The sequence below is a fragment of the Rhinoraja longicauda genome, chromosome 4, assembly GCF_053455715.1.
Source record: "Rhinoraja longicauda isolate Sanriku21f chromosome 4, sRhiLon1.1, whole genome shotgun sequence".
Lineage (NCBI taxonomy): Eukaryota > Metazoa > Chordata > Chondrichthyes > Rajiformes > Arhynchobatidae > Rhinoraja > Rhinoraja longicauda.
This window is the reverse complement of record NC_135956.1, coordinates 37,471,775-37,493,501: the sequence shown is the minus strand read 5'-3', so window position 1 is coordinate 37,493,501 and position 21,727 is coordinate 37,471,775. Positions and strand designations below refer to the sequence as shown.

At 40.1% G+C, this 21,727-nt stretch overlaps 1 protein-coding gene across 4 annotated transcripts in view; it reads left to right on the top strand.

Annotated features, from left to right (window-relative positions):
* Positions 1-21,727, top strand: part of tsnare1 (T-SNARE Domain Containing 1) — a 574,772-nt gene that overhangs the window by 391,266 nt on the left and 161,779 nt on the right. For all 4 annotated transcript variants that reach the window (XM_078398598.1, XM_078398601.1, XM_078398600.1 and 1 more), the window contains exons 6-7: positions 2,175-2,249; positions 11,367-11,420. In XM_078398598.1, the coding sequence (XP_078254724.1) occupies positions 2,175-2,249; positions 11,367-11,420 (129 nt within the window). The remainder of the gene's footprint in view (positions 1-2,174; positions 2,250-11,366; positions 11,421-21,727) is intronic.

Genomic DNA, 21,727 nt, shown 5'->3' with positions numbered 1-21,727 from the left:
TTGATACATAGCCTGCTGTCCGACCTTCTCCACTCCTCCAATCAACAAAACTATCTACCATTGGCTTGGTGCCATATGTATTAAGCTATTGGAGTTTTCCTGATGAGACTTTACACTATCTTGTTCTCGACTGTTCTTCTGAACTTGCTGGTGCGACAAAATATATTCAATTCTCAATTCTCTGTTGATTGAAATTCACATTTGCTTTGTGTTTGCAACACCATGCAAAATAAGGACAGACATTTTTTCTGGATGTCTAAATCTGCCTCGATGCTGATAGTTGTCATGGTCAAGCATTCCTGTCAAGTAAGCCCCTTATGTATGAAAGGTATATCCTTTGCAGAAGTGATGGTGAACTAAATCTAGATGCCATCTTGTTTTCAGTGCCAAGTGGAACCACTGAGATGAGAATTAGGATGAACAATGATCTTGGAGAGAGTCCTAAAAATCGATATAATTATATTTTTTGGATATACAGCTCACATTGTTCTTGTTACCTGGCCTCATTCTGAGCAAAAGATGTCTATTCTCAACTTTTCAATATTTGCTATATAAGCCATTGACTGAGCAGTTTATGAGACCAATGATTCATCACAGAATAAGTCGAGCTGAGCTGTTCCCATTAGCAGAAACAAAGAACTGCAGATGCTGGTATATACCAAAGATAGACAGAGTGCTGGAGCAACTCAGCGGGTCAGGCAGCATCTCTGGAGAAAAAGGATGGGTGATGTTTCGGGTCGGGACGGCCCCAAGAAGGGTCCCAACCCGAAACGTCACCCATCCTTTTTCACCAAAGATGCTGCCTGATCTGCTGAGTTACACCAACACTTTGCGTCTATCTTTGTTCCCATTAGTGGATGGTTCAAGGACCAGGGGACAGAGTATTTTAATATTTTTGGCAAAAGGTATGTGGGGAGGAATTATTTGTGCCAGTGCCTTCTGAAGGAAAATTGAATAGATATGAAAGAGTATAATTGAAAGGGTAATAGGAAAAAAGACAGAGAAATTGAACTGATGGCATTTGTCTATTGGGAACCAGCATTGACTACATGAAGCATATCATGTCCTCCTGTTTTGTAATCATGTAATAATTCTCTGATCTTGCAATATTTGTAACTTTTTTAGAGACAGACATTTTCATATGATGCAAATGTGAGAGTTAAAACCTTCAGTTAATAATACTGAATGATAAACATGTCATTTTAGTAACAGAGCTTTAAATTCCCAATGATTATAGTGTCACAGAGAAAAACAGAATGGAAACATGCCCTATGGCAGACATTCAATCACCCATTTATATTAATCTTGCACTATTCCCGATTTATTCCCCCCAGATTCCTATCAACTCCCTCCTGATTCTACCTGTCATCCACACATGCATGATAATTTACACTAACCAATGAATCTATAGGATGTGGGAGGAAACCAGAGCACCAAGGGGACCTAGGCACCACTGAGAGAACATGCAAACTCCACACGGACAGGACCCGGAGTCAGGAATGAACTCTGAACCCTGGCAGGCTAATGCAGAGGTTCAATGAGCTGCATCACTGTGCTGCTCCGTGATCTCTTTCAGGGCTGGAAAATTACTTTCCAATGACACCCATGCCATTCACCTAATGCAAATGGATGTCCCCATTAACAACATGATTTTGGCCAAGGTTAAACAATTCTGATGCTATATTTACTATTAATCTATCATCATCTAATAGCTTATGTAGTATCTTTCACTCTGAGAATAGGGCAGTACCCGAACATCATCATATTACCACTTATAGATATTAACCCCCAATGTTGCCTGCTTTATTTTAATTAATTTCAGATTTTTACCAATTGCAATTTCTCTTTATACCTCTTACACACTGATGAATGAGCACAACCAGTTATAAACTTGTTTTGCTTGATATAGATATTGCCTGCCACACTTTGCCCTGCTCTTCCCCTCTTCCAACTTTCTTCACCCCCTCCCCCCCCACAATCAGTCTGAAGATGGGTCCCGACCTGAAACATCACCTATCCATGTTCTCTAGGGATGTTGCCTGACCAGCTGTGTTACTCCAGCAATTTGTATCTATTTTTGTGAACCATCATCTGCAGTTCCTTGTTTCTATATCTTGGTATATGGTTTGATGTAATTAGACGGAAGGAAATTTTAACAGGTATTTCTTTTGCAGCGGGAATGGTTGCAATTGGACAGGCTCAAAAATCAGCTGTCGGACTCTATTCAGCGCTATGGAGCTTTGCAGAAGGTAAAGAATTAAATGCCTATAATGTCTTTTGATTGCTTATTAACATTATAGACTTGTCATTTGTACCACTTTTCCTGTGGTTTTGCTGATTTGTGTCCTTTGTGCTCTGCAAGAGTTTCACTACAATGAACCTGCAATCATTTTGATGCAGTTGGTTATGATTAGTTTCAGCAAACAGTCTCCATCATTCAAAGCAGTAGCCCAGTGGCAATGAGCAGCACTATGCATGCAGCTGAAAGACCTCATGAATCTTCCAATCCCTGCAATTTAATTCTACTCCCAGACAAAAGGAAATGGTTATTTCTGTGCCGTTGTCTCCCTCTTTAGCAACCAATCACTGACAAAAATTCCTGTTTGAAAAATAAAAGTCAAAAAATTGCTAAGAAGTTAACATTAACTGTCAGGAAGACAGGAAGGTGATTAAATAGTCATCTATGCATTTCATGAATTCAGTAAGAGTATGAAAATGTCTTTGTGAATCTGTCCTTGTTTCAGGTTCCGCACCTTCTCATATGTTCTATTTTATCTACGACATCCTAAAGTCATCTTCATGAGTTTGGTTAGTTCCAAGTTACGACTTCTTTAAGGTTGCAAAAGAGCTTGAGAGGGAGATGCAGAGAAGATGCTGTCACTTCCAGGAGAGATTGGATCATAAATGTATGATTGCCACTAATGAATCTGAGCATTTCCATGAATGACCACTTTACTTGAAGAGTCATTGGGATGTGGAACATGCTAACTCAGTAATAAACTATAGTAATAATAAACCAATCCCAATGTGTCAGGGAAATAGCAGAGACACATGTAAAGCAAAGTTAAATAAACACATGACAAAGGAAGGAATTAAAGAATAGGTTGTTGGGGTGAGATGTTTTGGAGCTACTAAGTCTCATAGATATTATAATGAACAATGACATGTTGGGGAGACTTGCACGTTTGTATGTTGCTGTTAATATGGTAAAAATGTTCTCCTGAGCTTCAAGGCGTGCATTAAAGCAGCACGTTTCTTGGACTCTTGTCAATTTTATGTGAGCTTCAACTTGTGAGCATCATTATTCTACCTCATATAAAGTGCAACATTTCGAACAATCCAGGCACATGAAAATATATACATACACACACCGGGGCCTTTTCAAAATTCACCCAAGACAGTTGTGTAGGCTCAATTACTGAGTTTATTCAAGGCAAAGATCAATAAGATTTGTTTTTAGATTTTAATGGAATCAAAGGAAATGGGCTTTGGGGAGGGAAGTGGCACTGAGGTACAAGATCAGACATGACCTCAGTGATCGGCCTATTCAAGATTCTGTTTTTTGTGTTTGCATGCTTTCTTTTTGACAAAACAGCTTCATTTAGTATTAAAGTCTCTGATCTCTCGTTTTGTCTAAGTGCTGATGAATAGAACCCGGCATACTTCAAAGTGTGGTCCTGCGAAGAGAGTATGTGATTGCTTGTAAGCAATTCCAATGCAGGGAACTTGTATTCTTCGTTTTAACACATAAAGTAACAGAGTTCAAACTTTGGCTCTGTTTTGCATTAACCATTCAATTTGGAACACAGAACAGTACCGTGTAGAACAGACCCTTTGGCCCACAATGTCCATGCCTAACATTTCCTGGCACAGTTTAGCCCCTCCAGTCTAATATCAATGCCTTGGCATGAGACAAAGTATTAATTTCTTCTCTATGTAATTGCATATTACCTGTATTATCCATCTATTGTCTGCAGTGCTGACTAATGTGTTTTAATTAAATATATTGCACTTTCCTGTAATTGGTTCATGTGTTGAATCTTTCATTGTCCTTAATTTATTTCTTAACGGCAATGCATGGATTCATTAGTAATTCACACATTAGGACAGATTCAATAGAGTCTTAGTTGACCTTTTTTTCAAATGCAGTAACTCCTGTTTACTTAGAACAATAAAGGTTGATAAATATTGTATCTAGTAATTAGGTGCCTCATCACGTCCGATCACAATTTGTCAAAATATGCAGACCATACCAGTTCCGATTTCAATCAGAGGCATCGCAGTGTTTATTGATACTTCCATCCCCTTTCCACTATGCTGCACCCTTTCTACTATGCTGCAGAGCACAAGTTATATTAGAAACTTGCTTTTGGAAGCATGACCGAAATAGGATGGCACAGTTTTTTTGCCTCAGGTGTTTGCTTTACATTTGAGACTGATTTGAACTGTAAAGTGTGGAGTAATCTGAGTATAGAACATGGTGCAATGATTTTTTTAAATTTTCATATTACTTAAGGTTGGCCTCAGGTATTTTACAAACTATCAAAAGAGTCACATCCAGTCTGTAAAAATTGATCTCTTGCCCTAATGTACTAAGCTCTGCATTCAAATAGTTCTGCACATCATCAACAATTTTACCTCAACTAATCAAACATGAAGGATTTTCATCCCTTGGTATGTATGCTTTATTTTTCCTGTTCACATTGCAACAAAGAGAGAATGGAAAGAAGAAAAAAAATAATGATTCAACAGTAGAGTAAACGTTGAGAAAATTTGCCTTGATGCGTGTACTTGAAGAATAAATAATCATGACACCAGGAACTTTCCCTGTTTTCCTTTTGGATCCCCATGGGGTCTTTCCCATTGTGAGCTCAGAACCTATCTCCTACCTGATCTTCCGGTGGCTCAGCCCTTCAACTCCCCCTCCCATTCCCAATCTGACCTTTCTGTACTGGGCCTCCTCCATTGTCAGTGTGAGATCCAGTGTAAATTGGAGGAACTGCACCTCATATTTCGCTTGGGTAGTTTACACCCCAGTGGTCTGAACATTGACTTCTCTAACTTCAGATAGCCTTTGCTTTCTCTCTCCATCCCCTCCCCCTTTCCAGTTCTCCCACTAGTCTTACTGTCTCCGACGACCTATCTTTGTCCCACCCCCTCCCCTGACAAACGTCTGAAGAAAGGTCTCGACCCAAAACGTCACCCATTTTTTCTCTCCAGAGATGCTGCCTGACCTGCTGAGTTACTCCACCATTTTGTGTCTACCTCCTATCTTTGAGGCACATGTCTACTGTCTACATGGCCATGAATATATGAAACTATATGAAGAGGAGGAAGTGAGTCAAGTATTAACTGGATGGAGCCAGTCTTGCTACATAAAACCTTCCCGTATTAAGGGAAAGACGCAGATGGGAAAGTTGGTATTGGTATATTATTGTCACGTGTACTCTCCAGTCAAATTATACAATACATGAGTACAATCAAGCCATACACAAGTACAACCATGCAAAGAGAAAAGTGCCAGGGTACAGAATATAGTATTACAATGTTACAGCATTATAGTTACAGAGAAAGTGCAGATAGAAATTGTGCAAGGGCTGCAATGAGGTAAGTGGGAGATCTGGGGTGCATCCTAGGTTAGGAGAGGACCATTGAGTAGTCTGATAACAGCAGGGAAGATGCTGTTACTGAATATTGGGCTATGTGCTTTCAAGCTTTACCAACAGGAGAGGGGAGAAGTAGGAATGCCTTGAAGGTTATGGTTCTTCGTTATGTTGGCTGCTTTCCCGAGGCATTGTGGTTGTCGATGGAATTGATGGTGAGATGGCTGGTTTGTGTGATGAGCTACATAGGGTACAGCCACAAGTATCTGCAATTTCTTGCTGTAATAGGACTCTTGCCAAATCAAGTTGTGATACATCCAGAAAGGATGCGTTCTACGGTGCATCAATAAAAGTTGGTAAGAGTCGGTGGAAACATGTCAAACTTTGTTAAGCCTACTGAGCAAGTAAAAACATTGGTGTAGGAAGGAACTGAAGATGCTTGTTTACACCAAAGATAGACAACAAAATGCTGTAATAACTCAGCGGGACAGGCAGCATCTCTAGAGAGAAGGAATGGGGGATGTTTCAGGTCAAGACCTTCAGTCTGAGGAAGGGTCTCGTTCCAAATCACCCATTCCTTTTCTCTAGGGATGCTACCTGCCCCACTGAGTTACTCCAGAATTTTGTGTCTAAAAACGTCAGTGTGCTTTCTCGGCGAGAGCTTCAATGGGTTTGGTCCTGGACAAATTGGGATATTTACGCTTGGAAATTTGAAGTTCTTGACCATCTCCATTTTGGCATCATTGGCGTGTACCATATCATTGTCTGAAGTCAATAACTAACTCTTTTGTCTTCCTGACATTGACATTCCTGAGGTCACTGGCTCTCACCTCTGCACTGGACCACTTGTTCACAGACTACAGCTCAGTGTTCAACACCGTCATCTGCTCTAAACATTACCAAGCTCAGGGAACTGGTTCTCTGCGTATCCCTTTGCAACCAGATTCTCGACTTGGGTCTTAAGGTCATAAGTGATAGGAGCAGAATAAGGCCATTTGACTCATCATTTCTACTCCGACATTCAATCATGGCTGATCTATCCCCTCCTCATCAACAGAGCACAATTCATACGAATTGTTAACAACACTTCTTTCTCAATAACCATTAGCACAGGGGCATCACAAGGCTGTGTGCTCAGTCCCCTGCTCTACTCACTCTATGCCCATGACTGTGTGGCCGGACACTGTTCCAATTCTATCTGTAAATTTGCCAACAAGACCAACATTGTGCAATGAATTACGGATAATGATGAGTTAGAGTAGAGGAAGATCAATTATCTGCTTGACCGTATAAACACAGCTGTAATTTCTACATGGTGAAATTAAAATGTATAAAAATGGCCTTTAATAAAATCTGACAATGTGCACTTTAACTACATGTGATTTTTTTTCTATTACAAATCTCAAATTGTGGAGTACAGAGGCAAATAAATAAATGATGGGTCTTTGTCCCAAACATTATGGAGGGCACTGTACTCCAGCACTTTATGTCGTTTTCATTATAAAACAGAATTTGACGCAGTGCCGCATAACCAAAATTCGGCCCAAGAGAAGTTTTAAGGAGTGTCTTAAAACGGAAAAGAGTTATGGGCAGCTTTAGGAAGAGAATTTCAGCATCTAAAATAGTGGCAGCCAAAGTCTTGTTTGTTTGAGATGGGGTGATCAATTTCAGGGTTGTTAGAATTGGGGCACAGATTACATAAGTACAGTAAACCCTCTTTTCACGGACCTCTTTATAACATAGAAACATAGGTGCAGGAGGAGGCGATTTGGCCCTTCGAGCCAGCTCCGCCATTCATTGTGATCATGGCTGATCATCCACAATCAGTAACCCGTGCCTGCCTTCTCCCCATATCCCTTGATTCCACTAGCCCCTAGAGCTCTCTCTAACTCTCTTTTAAATTTATCCAGTGAATTGGCCTCCACTGCCTTCTGTGGCAGAGAATTCCACAAATTCACAACTCTCTGGGTGAAAAAGTTTCTTCTCACCACAGTTGTAAATGGCCCCCCTTTATTCTTAGACTATGTCCCCTGGTTCTGGACTCCCCCAACATTGAGAACATTTTTCCTGCATCTAGCTTGTCTCATCCTAACGTTTTTCAGTTGTAGCTACGACCCAGCGGACTGCTGACACTAGCCCAGGCATGCAACACCTCCCCAGCCGCTTTCAGGCTGGGCTGCCGACCTTCACCGACCTTCTTCACCCTAAACGTCAACTATCCATGCTCTCCAGAGATGCTGCAGATAGACACAAAAAGCTGGAGTAACTCAGCGGGTCAGACAGCATCTCTGGAGAAAAGGAATAGGTGACGTTTCGGGTTGAGACCCTTCTTCAGACTGAGAGTCGGGAAAGGGAAAGGAGAGATGATATACGGTGACATAGAGAGATATAGAACAAATAAAAGAAAGATATACAAAAAAGTAATGATCCGAAACATCAGCCACCTTCCTCCCTACACTTCCAGAACTGCTGCCTAACCTGTGGAATTGCCTCAGCACTTTGTACTCTTTTGTACATTACCCAGTGTCGGTCTTTGTTTCTTTCTACTACTTGTGCAATGATAATCCCTTACTCAGCTACAGCAAACAGACATCAACTGTCAATGGATGTAGGTTGTCATACTAACCTCCCAAATCAGTCACAATACTTACCCTGAAGTGAAGCAAGGAAACAGAAAATGAAACATCGACTAAATGTTGGAAAAACTTGTAAAATTATTCCAGAACTTCCTTAGGCAATCACCTTGAGCCATGCTTACCTGTGATACATCATATGAATAAGAGGAGGAAATTTCGGCAAATTACAGTATCTCATTGTGTATCCTGTAACTAATACTAACCATTACCTACCAATATGTCCCAAATATCCTTATAAAGAAAAGGTCATGCACGCTTAGTAAAGAACATTTTCATCTATTACGTCAGTCTGAAAGGTCACAAACATACTGTTTGGCTTTATCTCATCCTTTCAACAGGAACTAGAAAGGATATCCATTGTTCTTGTGAAATATATAACATATGTATAATATATAACCTGCACTTCTGTTTTTTAAAAGGCTTTTCCACATATCTATCACGACATGTTGAAGAGGTTTTCACTTAAATGTTTGTTTACAATTTCTTTACTGTACTTGAATCCATCCTCCTATCTATTCTTTTTGTGAAACTTCCTTCAGGGTATTAAATATTTTCCATGTTGTTTCTCTACTGTTATATTATGGCACCTAATAGGGCATGCAGCGTAGGTTTACTAGGTTAATTCCCGGAATGGCGGGACTATCATATGTTGAAAGACTAAAGCGACTAAAGCTTGTATACACTGGAATTTAGAAGGATGAGAGGGGATCTTATCGAAACGTATAAGATTATTAAGGGGTTGCACACGTTAGAGGCAGGAAACATGTTCTCAATGTTGGGGGAGTCCAGAACAAGGGGCCACAGTTTAAGAATACGGGGTAGGCCATTTAGAACTGAGATGAGGAAAAACTTTTTCAGTCAGAGAATTGTGAATCTGTGGAATTCTCTGCCTCAGAAGGCAGTGGAGGCCAATTCTCTGAATGCATTCAAGAGAGAGCTGGATAGAGCTCTTAAGGATAGCGGAGTCAGGGGGTCTGGGGAGAAGGCAGGAACGGGTACTGATTGAGAATGATCAGCCATGATCACATTGAATGGCGGTGCTGGCTCGAAGGGCCGAATGGCCTCCTCCTGCACCTATTGTCTATTGTCTATTATCTAACGTGTTTGCTGCATATAAATTGTCTCAGATACAACCCCCCAACAAGTCTTTCCATTTAACAGTCCTTTAATAATAATTATTTGCAAATTCTAGCTCAAAATGTTTCTATCATTTAAGAAGCCCACTTTCCCTTGCACAAGTTTGGTTTTATAATTTGGAAACTAATTTCCTGCCTGTTACTGCATCAAATGTTTTCCCAAAGGTGAGCTTTATTCATTTGATTTAATTCTCAGGGATATAATCCCACCTGTTGTATTCTAAAAGGATCCATTTTAGGTTAGTCTGACACAACCTATCACCTATTAATACATGTTTCATTACTTTTTTTGTCATCTTTTTTTGTCATATTGTGAACCACCAATACTTTTAAGGATAATTTCTTGCACTTTACCCCCTATTATTCTCAAGTTTACAGTGCAATGATGATAAGGCTGTTTATTATATTACCTCCAGATCATTTTGCCCCAGTAAAACCTTGGTATTCAGTTATTTGTTTGAAATATCTGTTGGATTTGTAAAACACTCTTATCTCTTTCTACCATATTCTGATGTCTGTCAGAGTTTCTTGCCGTGATGCTATTTACAGTGGTATTCTTTCAGGGAAACAATTACATTTCATCAAATCCTTTCTACACGCAGTCCTTTAAATTCTAAATTCTAATTGTGCAGAGGGTCAACAGTTGTCAGATCCATTTGTAAATGCTGGCACAAAGAAACAGTTCCTCTGTTCTTCAGCCATTTGTTATTTTTAACTCCTGTGATCTCTCAAGATTTAATAATTCCCTGTGTCAACTGTTTTCCTTTGATGTATTTAACATTTTTACATTTTTCAAAACAAATTGTAATGGCAATATAACAAATATTATGGAACATCCCAGTGAATGTATTTGCATTTAAAATGTACATGCATACAACCCTTTTCTAAAGTATGCCTGTAATTTAACAGAAGACCTTGGATTGCTTTTCCTTCATGTTACTTTTCTGCTTGCCCACATTAATTTGCTGCCTTTCTCTGATTCACTTATTACTCTGTGGAATTAAGCGATCTGTTAGCTTTAAATTCAGCCTCTGCACATGAGATATGTACATCGTTATTCTTAGTCATAAAGGTACACCAGTGGGAAGGTATTGTATATCAAGCAGGTAATGTAGAATAGACCCGTTGCCCCTTACATGGGGGACTTGAATTTTTTTCTCTCCACTGCCTGTAACTGAATTGAATATCAGGAGCTGTGTATAATGGGTAGTGAGTTGATACTATTGTTTCATGCTACTTTCTCAGACAAATCTCTAACCCATAGTTTTGCACACTACCGCAAAAGAGAACTATTATTATCCACTGCAGTCATTTCACTCTGTTAAACATGTATGTTTGTACTCAGACTATGATTTGACTGGATGGCTTTTCACTGTATCTCAGTATGTGAAAATAATAAACTAAACCTCCTTTTGCCCACATTCTTAAAGCAGTTTCCGCATTGTTTACTGATTGAAATCTTAATTCAACCTACAACATTTTGATATTGCCATCATTCATCTGTTTGATAATTTTGATAATTGTGTTCACTTCATTCCTTGTCTGTTGACACGTCATGGAGTCATAGAGTAGTGCAGTGCAGAAATGGGCCCTTTGGACCAACTCATCCATGCCGACCTTGATGTCTATCTCTGCTAATCCCATTTGCCTGCATTAGGCCTGCATCGGTACTCTTTTTCTATCCAAGTACCCGACAAAATGCATTTTAACCATTGTAATTGCATCTTTACCACTTCCTCATTTATTTATTTCATATAACTACCATCCTCTGATAAACTTGACCTTAATATCTTTAAAATTGACATGTGACAATAAATATCCATTGAACCACTGTTGCACAGGTTTAGGGTTTTTCATAGTAATATTATAAAACTTCATCTCAGTTATTTAAGAAGCATTTTTGTTCTTGACACCGGATATACATTCATAGGTTTACTTGACTCGTTCTAAGTGCCCTAAATTTCAACAAATGTTTTTTTTTGCTTGCACAGAAACTTGCTGAAAAATCCAGAGTATTGCTTCCTGCAACATTGAAGAGCAGACAGGTGAGTGAGAATCTTCACTTTGCAATCTTGCATCTGGCAAATGGAAGTGATGTGCATATTCACACACACAGTAAACTTTCTGCTCACATCCTATGCTCAGTCCTTAAATCAAGGAGCACTGTTCCTCACCTCCATCTCACTTAGTGAAAGTGAATCCATTAGCATCAGAAAGATGATCCTGTAGAGGGCTGTGATGGTCAGTCATTTTGTGTGAAGTGAAAGGAAAAGTTGATTGCATTGGGCTATTTCTGCAACACGGTTCTTATTGGTCAGCTATACAATAGCATGCATCCTTTGTAAAACCAATGTAGCCTTTGGTGCTGTGACATGAATATTTTGTCCTTCACCCTACGTCAACATGGATCAATGAAAGGAAAATCATCTTTGACGAATGTGCTGGATTCCTTTAAGGATGTGACAAAATAAAATGGAATCAGTGAACATGGCTTAGTTGAATTATCACTAAGCTTTTAATAAAGATCCACATAGGAAGTTGATCAACAAGGTTACAGCACCTGGGGCTAGACAAGACATGTTGATATGGATTGAGAAAGCAACGTGTAGAAATAAACACATCCTTGGCAGGCTGTAATGTGGAGGAAACTGCAAAGATCAGTGCATGGGCCCCAATTATTCATTCACCAGATCATTTGTCATAATTCCTACTTTGCTACTGATACTAAATTAGATGGGATTGAAAAGAGACCAAGTGAATATGGATAGTCTGAGATATTGGCTGAGAACGTGGGAGATGGATTATGATGTTGAAAAATGTGAAGTTATCGACTTTGATGCACAAAAGAGAGCATTTTTTAAAAAGATATGTTTATATAGTGTTGATGTTTAAAGGGAAAAACATATGCTTGCATACCTTGAAAACCAACATATAGATGCTACAAATGATTAAGAAGGCAAATTATTTGTATTAGAAAAGGATTTGAAGTGCATTGATAGGACAGGTGTGGAGGGATGTGGGCAGGTGGGACGTGTGGAGATGGGGCATGTTGGCCGACGTGGGAACATTGGGCCGAAGGGCCTGTTTCCGCGCTGTATCACTCTATGACTCTATGAAGGGCCTGTTTCTGTGCTGTATCACTCTATGACTCCATGCAATATAATGTAGATAAATGTGAGGTTATCCACTTTGGCGGCAAAAATAAGGAGGCAGATTATTATCTCGATGGTGTCATATTAGGTAAAGGGGAAGTGCAACGAGACCTTGGTATCCTTGTACACCAGTCACTGAATGTAAGCGTGCAGGTACAGCAGGCAGTGAAGAAAGCTTGGCCGTGTTGGCCTTCATAACGAGAGGGTTTCAGTACAGCAGCAAAGAAGTCCTTCTGCAGTTGTATAGGGCCCGGGTGAGACCACATCTGGAGTATTGTGTGCAGTTTTGGTCTCCTAATTTGAGGAAGGCTGTCCTTGCTATTGAGGCAGTGCAGCGTAGGTTCACGAGGTTAATCCCTGGGATGGAGGGACTATCATATGAGGAAAGATTGGAAAGACTAGGCTTGTATTCACTGGAGTTTAGAAGGATGAGAGGGGATCTTATCGAGACGTATAAAATTATAAAAGGACTAGACAAGCTGGATGCAGGAAAAATGTTCCCAATGTTGGGGGAGTCCAGAACCAGGGGTCTAAGAATAAAGGGGAGGCCATTTAAAACTGAGGTGAGAAGAAACTTTTTCACCCAGAGAGTTGTGAATTTGTGGAATTCTCTGCCACAGAAAGCATTGGAGGCTAATTTACTGGATGCATTTAGAAGAGAGTTAGATAGAGCTCTAGGGGCTAGTGGAATCAAGGAATATGGGGAGAAGGCAGGCATGGATCAGCCATGATCACAATGAATGGCGGTGCTGGCTCGAAGGGCCGAATGGCCTCCTTCTGCACCTATTTTCTATGTTTTTATGTTTCTAACAATCGAAAATAACTAATGGTATAAGACACTCATGGCAAAAATAGGTTAAAAAGTCAGAACCTTATTCCCAGGGAGCATGTGTTTAAAAACTGGAGGGCATAGCTTGAAGATGAGGCCAAAGTTTAAAGGAAAGGTACAGGGCAATATTTTATATTGAGGCTAGTAAGTGTCTGGAATGAGCTGCTGAGGGTGGTAGTAGAGCCAAATACAACAGTGGCATTTAAGTCTTTTAAATAGGCACATGGATGTGCAAGGAATGGTGGGAATACGGATCATATGCAGGCAGATGCTGCAAAGTTGGAAGTTGCTGTAAGTTGAAACTTACCGATTAAGGAAAGGCCTGAATAAAGTGGATGTGGAGAGTCTAGGACCAGAGGCCATAGCCTCAGCATAAAAGGACGTACCTTTAGAAAGGAGGTGAGGAGGAATTTCTATTGTCATAGGACAGCGAATCTGAGGAAGCCACAGATTGATGTGGAGGCCAAGTCAATGGATATTTTTAAGGTGAAGATTGATAGATTCTTGATTGGTAAAGGTGTCGGGGGTTATGAGGAGAAGGCAGGAGAATAGGGTTGAGTGGGAAAGATAGATCAGCCATGATTGAAAAGTGGAGTAGATTTGATGGATCAACTTGGCCTAATTCTGCTTCTATAATTTATGGACTCATGAAGATGAGATTAATTTATCTTGGCATCATATTCAGCACAGACATTGTGGGCTGAAGTGCTTGTTCCTGTGTTGTACTGTTCTATGTTCTTTCTATGTTTTAAGTTGTACAGAAGGAGGGGAGGTGGAAACAACAGCGGATATGTTTGTGATGGGATGGAGACCAAGAGACACTGAATAATGGTGCTGGCTGAGCAATGGTTGCATAATTAACACAACTCTATCACTCCATCACACCCAGCACCATCACCATTGTGTTTTTTTTGCTTATACCTTAGCCCTGGCATTCCCTTTTTTTCTTTCTTCAAATTAAAGCATGATTGATTTCTAATTTTACTGATGAAGTATCAATGCCCTGATATGTTTAACTTTGTTTTACTCTGCTTGGTTCTGACCGATCTCCTGAGTAAGAACAGTCTTTTGTTTTGTTTTTATTTCAGTTTTCCAGCATTCACAATTTTTTAATAGGTTTGTTTTGCTGTTCCAATATCTACAGTTTTAAGAAGATTTTATTTTTTTTGCTGAATGATTTTGGATATTTGGCAAGGATATTAATATTCAGTGAAATTTTGAATGCAGCAGCAAAAGTAATTCAAGACTAGGTATTAATTAATATCCAGCACTTCAAAACTAAGTGCGACATCTTGACCTATTGTTTCAATAGATTGTTCAGGTTTTTGTCAGAGCTAGATATCCAACAGCTTACACCCTTGTGAAGTGTTCATTTGCACTTGTTAAAATTGCAAGGTTGTAGCTGCCTAGGAAAAGCTGTGGCATATCTAGCCCCTCTATAAACAGTGTGAGCCGCAACGTTCCGCCTTACCTAATGGGATTTAGAGACTATGATAGAAATAACAATGATGGCAGTGTGTATTGGACTCGTTTCAGGTAGAGAAAGAGATATAGAAAAAAAGAAAGATTTGGATAGAAAAAACCACTAAAATTGAAAGATACAAGCGGGAAGTTTTTCAGGAATTTACAATTAATTTGCTATGTGGAGAAATGGGATTAAACCGTTAATTTATTCCATTTCCATGCCAGAAAGGTTGATTGGAATTCCATTAACAAATAGCACAATGTTAAAAGGGTACTTGTATACTGAATCATCAGTCCTAGCTTTCTGCAATGAGTTTAATGGGTAATTAATGCGCACCTCCTGCTTGTTGTTAAAAATAGCAAGGGGGCAAAGGGCAAGATACCATTTGCGTGATTCCGATGGTCAGTAGGGAAAGCCATCGAGTAAATTGTGAAGAGCCGAAACTGACAAGAAACCTCTTAGTCCCCTGATCTTATGGGCCAATTTGGGCATTAATAACACCATGCATCATTAACTCTCTACTAATTCTCCAACACGGTTTGGTCCATTAAATTCCTACCCTGCATTTTGGCCGAGACTCTAAATTGTCATACATCTTTTGAACTCGGGTGATGATGGGATTAGAGTGGAAGTGAGATACTGGCAGTAAATCAGACTTAACTTACTCAATAACACAAGTGGGGTAATGATGTTGGGATAATGGCTTAGCTTTTGATGCACGTTCGACACTAACACCTTTTAAACCCTTGCTTGGATATGAAATTCAGACTTAATGTCACTGAGTTTTAATTTGCATCAGCAAAAGAATGTACGTTTATTAATTTGCACTCAACAGGCAGTAAAGGATCTTTGTTCATTTTTGGAACAGAATTAAATAATAGTTTAATTGGTAGGAAATTAAAGTAATAAAAATATTAGGGACATATTATCATTCAAATTATAATAGTTATTTCCAAGCATTTCCTTTCCCCCCGATCCACATTTAAAACATCACTGGGCAGAGATATCAGGTGATGATGATGAAATATCTAATAAACCACATTTTGTATGTTCTTGACTAACTTTTCATAATAGTTTTTTGACTATATATTCTGAAATCTTTGACGTTGACATAATCTTACTGTTCCCTTGGGATGACTCTTACTCTTCTGAATTGGTTCAGTGAAGGGCCATTTGAATCAAGCCCAGGGATTAAGCAGAAAGCTGCAGGTAATTCCACATTGCTTCTAATCATCCTCCGCAAAAATAAAATATGAAAATCTCATGTTCAAGTGACAATTTTCACATCCTCATGACAATCTATTTTACAGTAGGTATAATCTCTTCATAATGTGTCAAATGTGGCAGGCAATCTGGACACAAATTCAAAACAAACAGCATGCTGATAATGAGCAGATAATTTTTTTTTGGTGATGTTGATTAAAGAATAACAATTAGAGTTACAGTCATACAGCATGGAAATAGGCCATTTGGCCCAACTTGCCCACACCAACCAAGAAGCCACATCTGCACTAGTCCTACCTGCCCATATTTGGCCCAAGATAGAAATAAAGTGCTGGAGTAACTCAACGGGACAGGCAGCATGGGCAGCGTTTCACCCATGTCTTCTCTCCAGAGTTGCTGCCTGTCCCGCTGAGTTGCATCAGCACTTTGTGTCTATTTTCGGTGTAAACCAGCATCTGCAGCTCCTGCCTACATATTTGGCCCATATTGCTCTTAACCTTTCCCATCCATGTAACTGCCCAAATTGTCCAGGGTTCTTACAGAGCATAATGTAGTTGTTTACATCCACCCATACTGCATAAAAACACTTGCAGTGTCAAGTCCTCAATTAGAGTCAGATATTTCAGTGAGTCTTGAGTTAGATGCAAAAAGGAATAGGAACTACAGTGAGAATGCAGCACATATGTCAGGGCAACATTCAAGACCAATGGATATATGTTATTTATCGTTACATATATCCAGTGTTAGCAATTTTAATACTTCCCATTGTTTCAGCAGTGCACTGTCACCTACACATGTTGGCATGGTTACAACCTGCTGCTAACTGACTTGGGGCTATTAGCACCTTGTAATTTACAAGGATTCTTTTCCCCTTGGACTAACATAAAGATCCTGTGAGCTGCTAATGATTTTACTCTGCTCTCAGCCTGTGTAGTTTCTCCAGTGTGCACACATCAAAAAATCAGTTCTCACAAAACAGATCAGGTGTGGAATCTATCAATATGCTCCTTTGAGACTCACTCCTGGGTCCAGAGTCATCATGCAGAGATTTTCTGCTTTATTACTCAAAGTACATTCATTTTCATATTCAGAGTAGTTTATTGTTATGTGCAACAGGGTGCAATTAAATAGCTTGTTCACGTGAAGCCACAGCTGAATGATGCAAAGGCTGTTGTGCAGTCTGCAGGGAATGGGCAGAGTGGCAGGCATCCTTGATGATACTTCCAGTCTTCCAGATGGACTGGATGGAGGCAAGTAATGAGCCCGTGATGGACTGGGCTGTGTTCACCACTCTCTGCAGGTTCAGGCGGCCAAAAGCAGACCGGAGCAGTTACCATACTAGGAGGAGGTATTCTTTCTAGGGCGACAAGGTGGCGCAGCACTCACAGCGCCGGAGTCTCGGGTTCGATCCCGACTACAGGTACTGTCTGTACGCCGTTTGTATATTCTTCCTGTGACCGCGTGGGTTTTCTCCGAGATCTTCGGTTTGTTCCCCTATTAACACATTAGGGACAATTTTACATTTATACCAAGACAATTAACCTACAAACCTGTACGTCTTTGGAGTGTGGGAGGAATCCGAAGATCTCGGAGAAAACCCACGAAGGTCACAGCGAGAATGTATAAACTCCTTGCAGGCAGCGCCCGTAGTCGGGACCGAACCCGGGTCTCTGGTGCTGTAAAGCAGTATCTCCACTGTTATGGCACCCATGTGACCGTATGGAAGTCCAAAAGCCAGTGGCAGATGGAGGCCTCAGGGCCAAGGTGCAGGAGTTTAGTGATGATCCCATTTGGTATCATGGTGTTGAGGCCTGAGCTGTCGTCAATGAATAGCATCCTGACATAGGTGTTCTTATTGTCAAAGTGATCCAAACCTAAATGTAGTGCAAAGGGGATGGTGTCCTCCGTAAACTTATTTTCCCTGCAGGCACATATTACATCAATTAAATCAAGGAATAAAACATGCAGTGTTCCAAAATAACAAAGGAAGTCTGCTTTTTGTCACTGGGAAAGGATCATCTAATTTAATATCAAGTATAGGATATGATACTATAGCCACCAGGGAAGCACTTACTGCAGCTATCGCATCTGATCGGCGCAAGTCGTGGCAGGATCTGATTGAATCCGTGGATATGACACACACAGCATGAAGGCTTGGGCCACTTTCAATCGGATTAACAAGGACCCAAAGAAGGCAAAGTCACTCCATACTGACCAGCCTACTGCTAATTAAGTAGCACACCAACTCCTATTCAATGGCAAAACTGACTCACCAATGACAAAGCAGAAACCCCAGCAGTGCTATGAAGGTAACTCTGATAACCCACAACTGTGTCAGCTTTCACAATGAAAGAACTAGATGCTGCTATCTGCACAGCCAAAATAGGTAAAGCTGCAGGTCTGGATAACATCATGACTGAACAGATCAAGCACCTTGGACCAACTGCAAAACAGTGGTTGCTGGCCATGTTTAACACCTGCATGGAGAGATGTCACATCCCAAAGATCTGGCATCGCGCTCGTGTCATAGCATTGCTGAAGCCAGGCAAAGATCCTTCAGCAACAAAGAGCTACAGGCCAATATCACTTCTTTGCCACACCTACAAGCTGTTTGAGCGACTCATCTTGACTCGCCTCAGCCAGGTGATAGAGCCATCCCTAATAAAGGAGCAGGCAGGGTTCCGGCCTGGGAAGTCCTGCACAGGACAGCTTCTCAATCTCACCCAACATATAGAGGATGGCTTTCAGGAAGGTGTTATCACAGGTGCTGTTTTTGTAGACCTTTCAGCCGTTTATGATACAGTAAACCATCGCCGACTGTTACACAAAGTACTTAATTTGACACACAACTTGCATCTAACCAGCCTGGTGAAGACTCTGGTTGAAAACAGATGCTTCTTTGTCGAGCTGTCAGGAAAGAAAAGGTGCTGGCGCAGGCAGAAAAACGGCCTCCCGCATGGAAGTGTCCTGGCACCTACCTTGTTCAATATCTATGTTAACGACCAGCCTATCCATCCTAACACCAGGAGTTTCATTTATGCAGATGACCTGTGTATTACAACCCAAAGTGCTGGCTTCCTCGAGGCAGAAGCTACTCTGTGTGAGGCTTTAGTCAACCTATCCTCATACTACAAAGAGAATCACCTGAGATCCAATCCATCTAAAACACAAGTCCATACCTTCCACTTGAAGAACAAGTGTGCAAATGGAAGGTTGAAGATCATATGGAATGGAGTTAGATTGGAGCACTGTGACAGTCCAGTCTATCTCGGTGTGATTCTTGATCAATCTCTGACCTACAAAGCACATATCACCAAGCTTAAAGGAAAAGTCAGTTCCAGAAATACTCTGTATGGAATATTGTTCAACTAAAATACAGTGTCATTTTTGAGAATGGCAAAATATTAGTTATGAGATGCCATGCAGATTAATGCTGAGGCCTCAGTTTTATACTTATTAGTGACTTGAACGGAGGCAGTGAATGCATTATAAGTTGTGAGAGGGACAAAATATGGCACATGAAAAATATACTCTAAAATGTGAGGTTATCCACATAGAGAGGAAGAATAGAAAACAAAAATATTGTTTAACTAGAGAGAGATTTACAGAATCCAGTGGTGCAGTGCGATTCGCTTTTTGTTGTACCTTAGAGTAGGGTATATTCGGAAGCACGTACAGCAAATAACTAGGAAGACAAGTATGCTGTTGGCCTTTACAGTAAAGAGGATAAGACATAAAGAGGAGATACCCTCTTCAGCTTTGCACGGCATAGGTCAAACCATACCCAGAGTCCTGCATACAGTTTTGTCTTCAATTTTAAGGAGTCATGTACCTATATACATATATACAGATGCTCCTCAACTTATGGTGCTACCACTTACGATATTTCGACTTTCTATGGTGCAAAAGCTGGACAACAGCAGCGAGCCGCAGCTCACTTCCGGTCACATGATCAGGTATATTTAAATGCGTTTTCACACAATATTTTTGGTTTATGATGGGTTTATCGGAACATAACCCCATCGTAAGTTGAGGAGCAACTTTATAAGGCAGCTCTGAGAAGGTTCCCTTAAATAAAGGGTTGTCTTCGCTTCGTTTCCCCCTACAGATTTTGCATGACCCGCTAAATATATTTGCGAATGAAATGGACATATTATTGGGTTATAGGGGGAGTGAAAAGTTGTGAAGAACGGGGACAAGGGGTATGATCAGACCAAGCATAATCATATTGGATGATGAAGTGAACTTGAGGGATCTTATGCTTCTTTGTCTCTATGTTATTATGACATGGAACTTTGACATTATGTCAATTTAAAAAATGACTTTCATTATATTTAGCATCAAAGATAGACACAAAATGCAGGAGTAACTCAGTGGGACAGGCAGCATCTCTGGAGAGGAGGAATGCGTGACATTTCGGGACGAGACCCTTCTTCCAAAGAGGCCTCAATTTTATACTTATTACTGACTTGAATGGAGGAAGTGAATGCATTACAAGCAAATTTACTGATGAAGCTGGTAGATAAGCAGATTGTTAAGCATATGGAAAGAGTCTGCAGAACGATATAGACAAGTTAAGTGAGTGGGATAACATTTGTTACATGAAAAATGTGAGATTATCCACGTAGACAGGAAGAATAAAAAATGGAAATATTTCAAAGAAGAAGGATATCGACCTGAAAGGTCACCCATTCCTTCTCTCCAGAGATGCGACCTGTCATGCTGATTTACTCCAACAATTTGTGTCTATCTTCGGTGGAAATGAGCATCTGCAGTTCCTTCCTACATATTTATCATCATGTAGGTAGTTAAATTCTAATTGTAACATTTTTCAATTGGGTGTAAAGATTGCATGCTGACCCTAACTCATTCCTGGTCCAATATTACCACTTTGTCAAAATTCTCATTCTCATTTTCAAATTCCTTCATGCTTCACCTTTTCTTAACTCCATCCCTCTGATCTGAGATCCTTCAAAATTCTGTATTGTTTGAACCTTTCTGGTTACTGCATACTTGACAACCATGCCTTCAACCATTTGCTCTGGAACTCTCTCCATTGATAGCCTTGATGGACTGGGTTTTGGTGTTTCAGTATCCAGTAATCTGAAGTACCGGTATTAAGAATCCATTATGTTGAAAGAAAACCACAGTACATGTTTGCTTCACTTTCTGTTTAAAAACAGCCAGTATCACCGATGACAGATTAGTACTTGATTCAAGTTTGAACTGCTGAGAAGTGACAGCTTTCGGCATCGAACCACTTCAAAATGGTGCGAGTGAATTCATGATCCACTTCTTTGATGGATAAAACGTGTGGGTTTATTTTTAAAAGCATTCGTGCCATCACTAATAATCATCATGTGGCAAGCAAACTATTTACCAAACACGTACTTGCCTTAGGTGCTTATTTAATAATCTACAAGACTTTTTCACACGTCCGCCTTCAGCTTTTTGTATGGTAGCATGTACCTACTTGTGACTACAAATGAATGATTACAGTCTTTTAATTTAAAATAGACTTATTGATAAGGTCTTGCTTTATATGTAAAAGTTTTGGAAAGTTCAGATTGATTGCTGAATGGGGCAGTTTTCCATACCTTTCATTGGGATTTCACTGCACACCTTGAAAAATAGAGAGTGGAGATAGGGCCGTGAACCCTTATTTCCTTGTTCTCTCTCTAA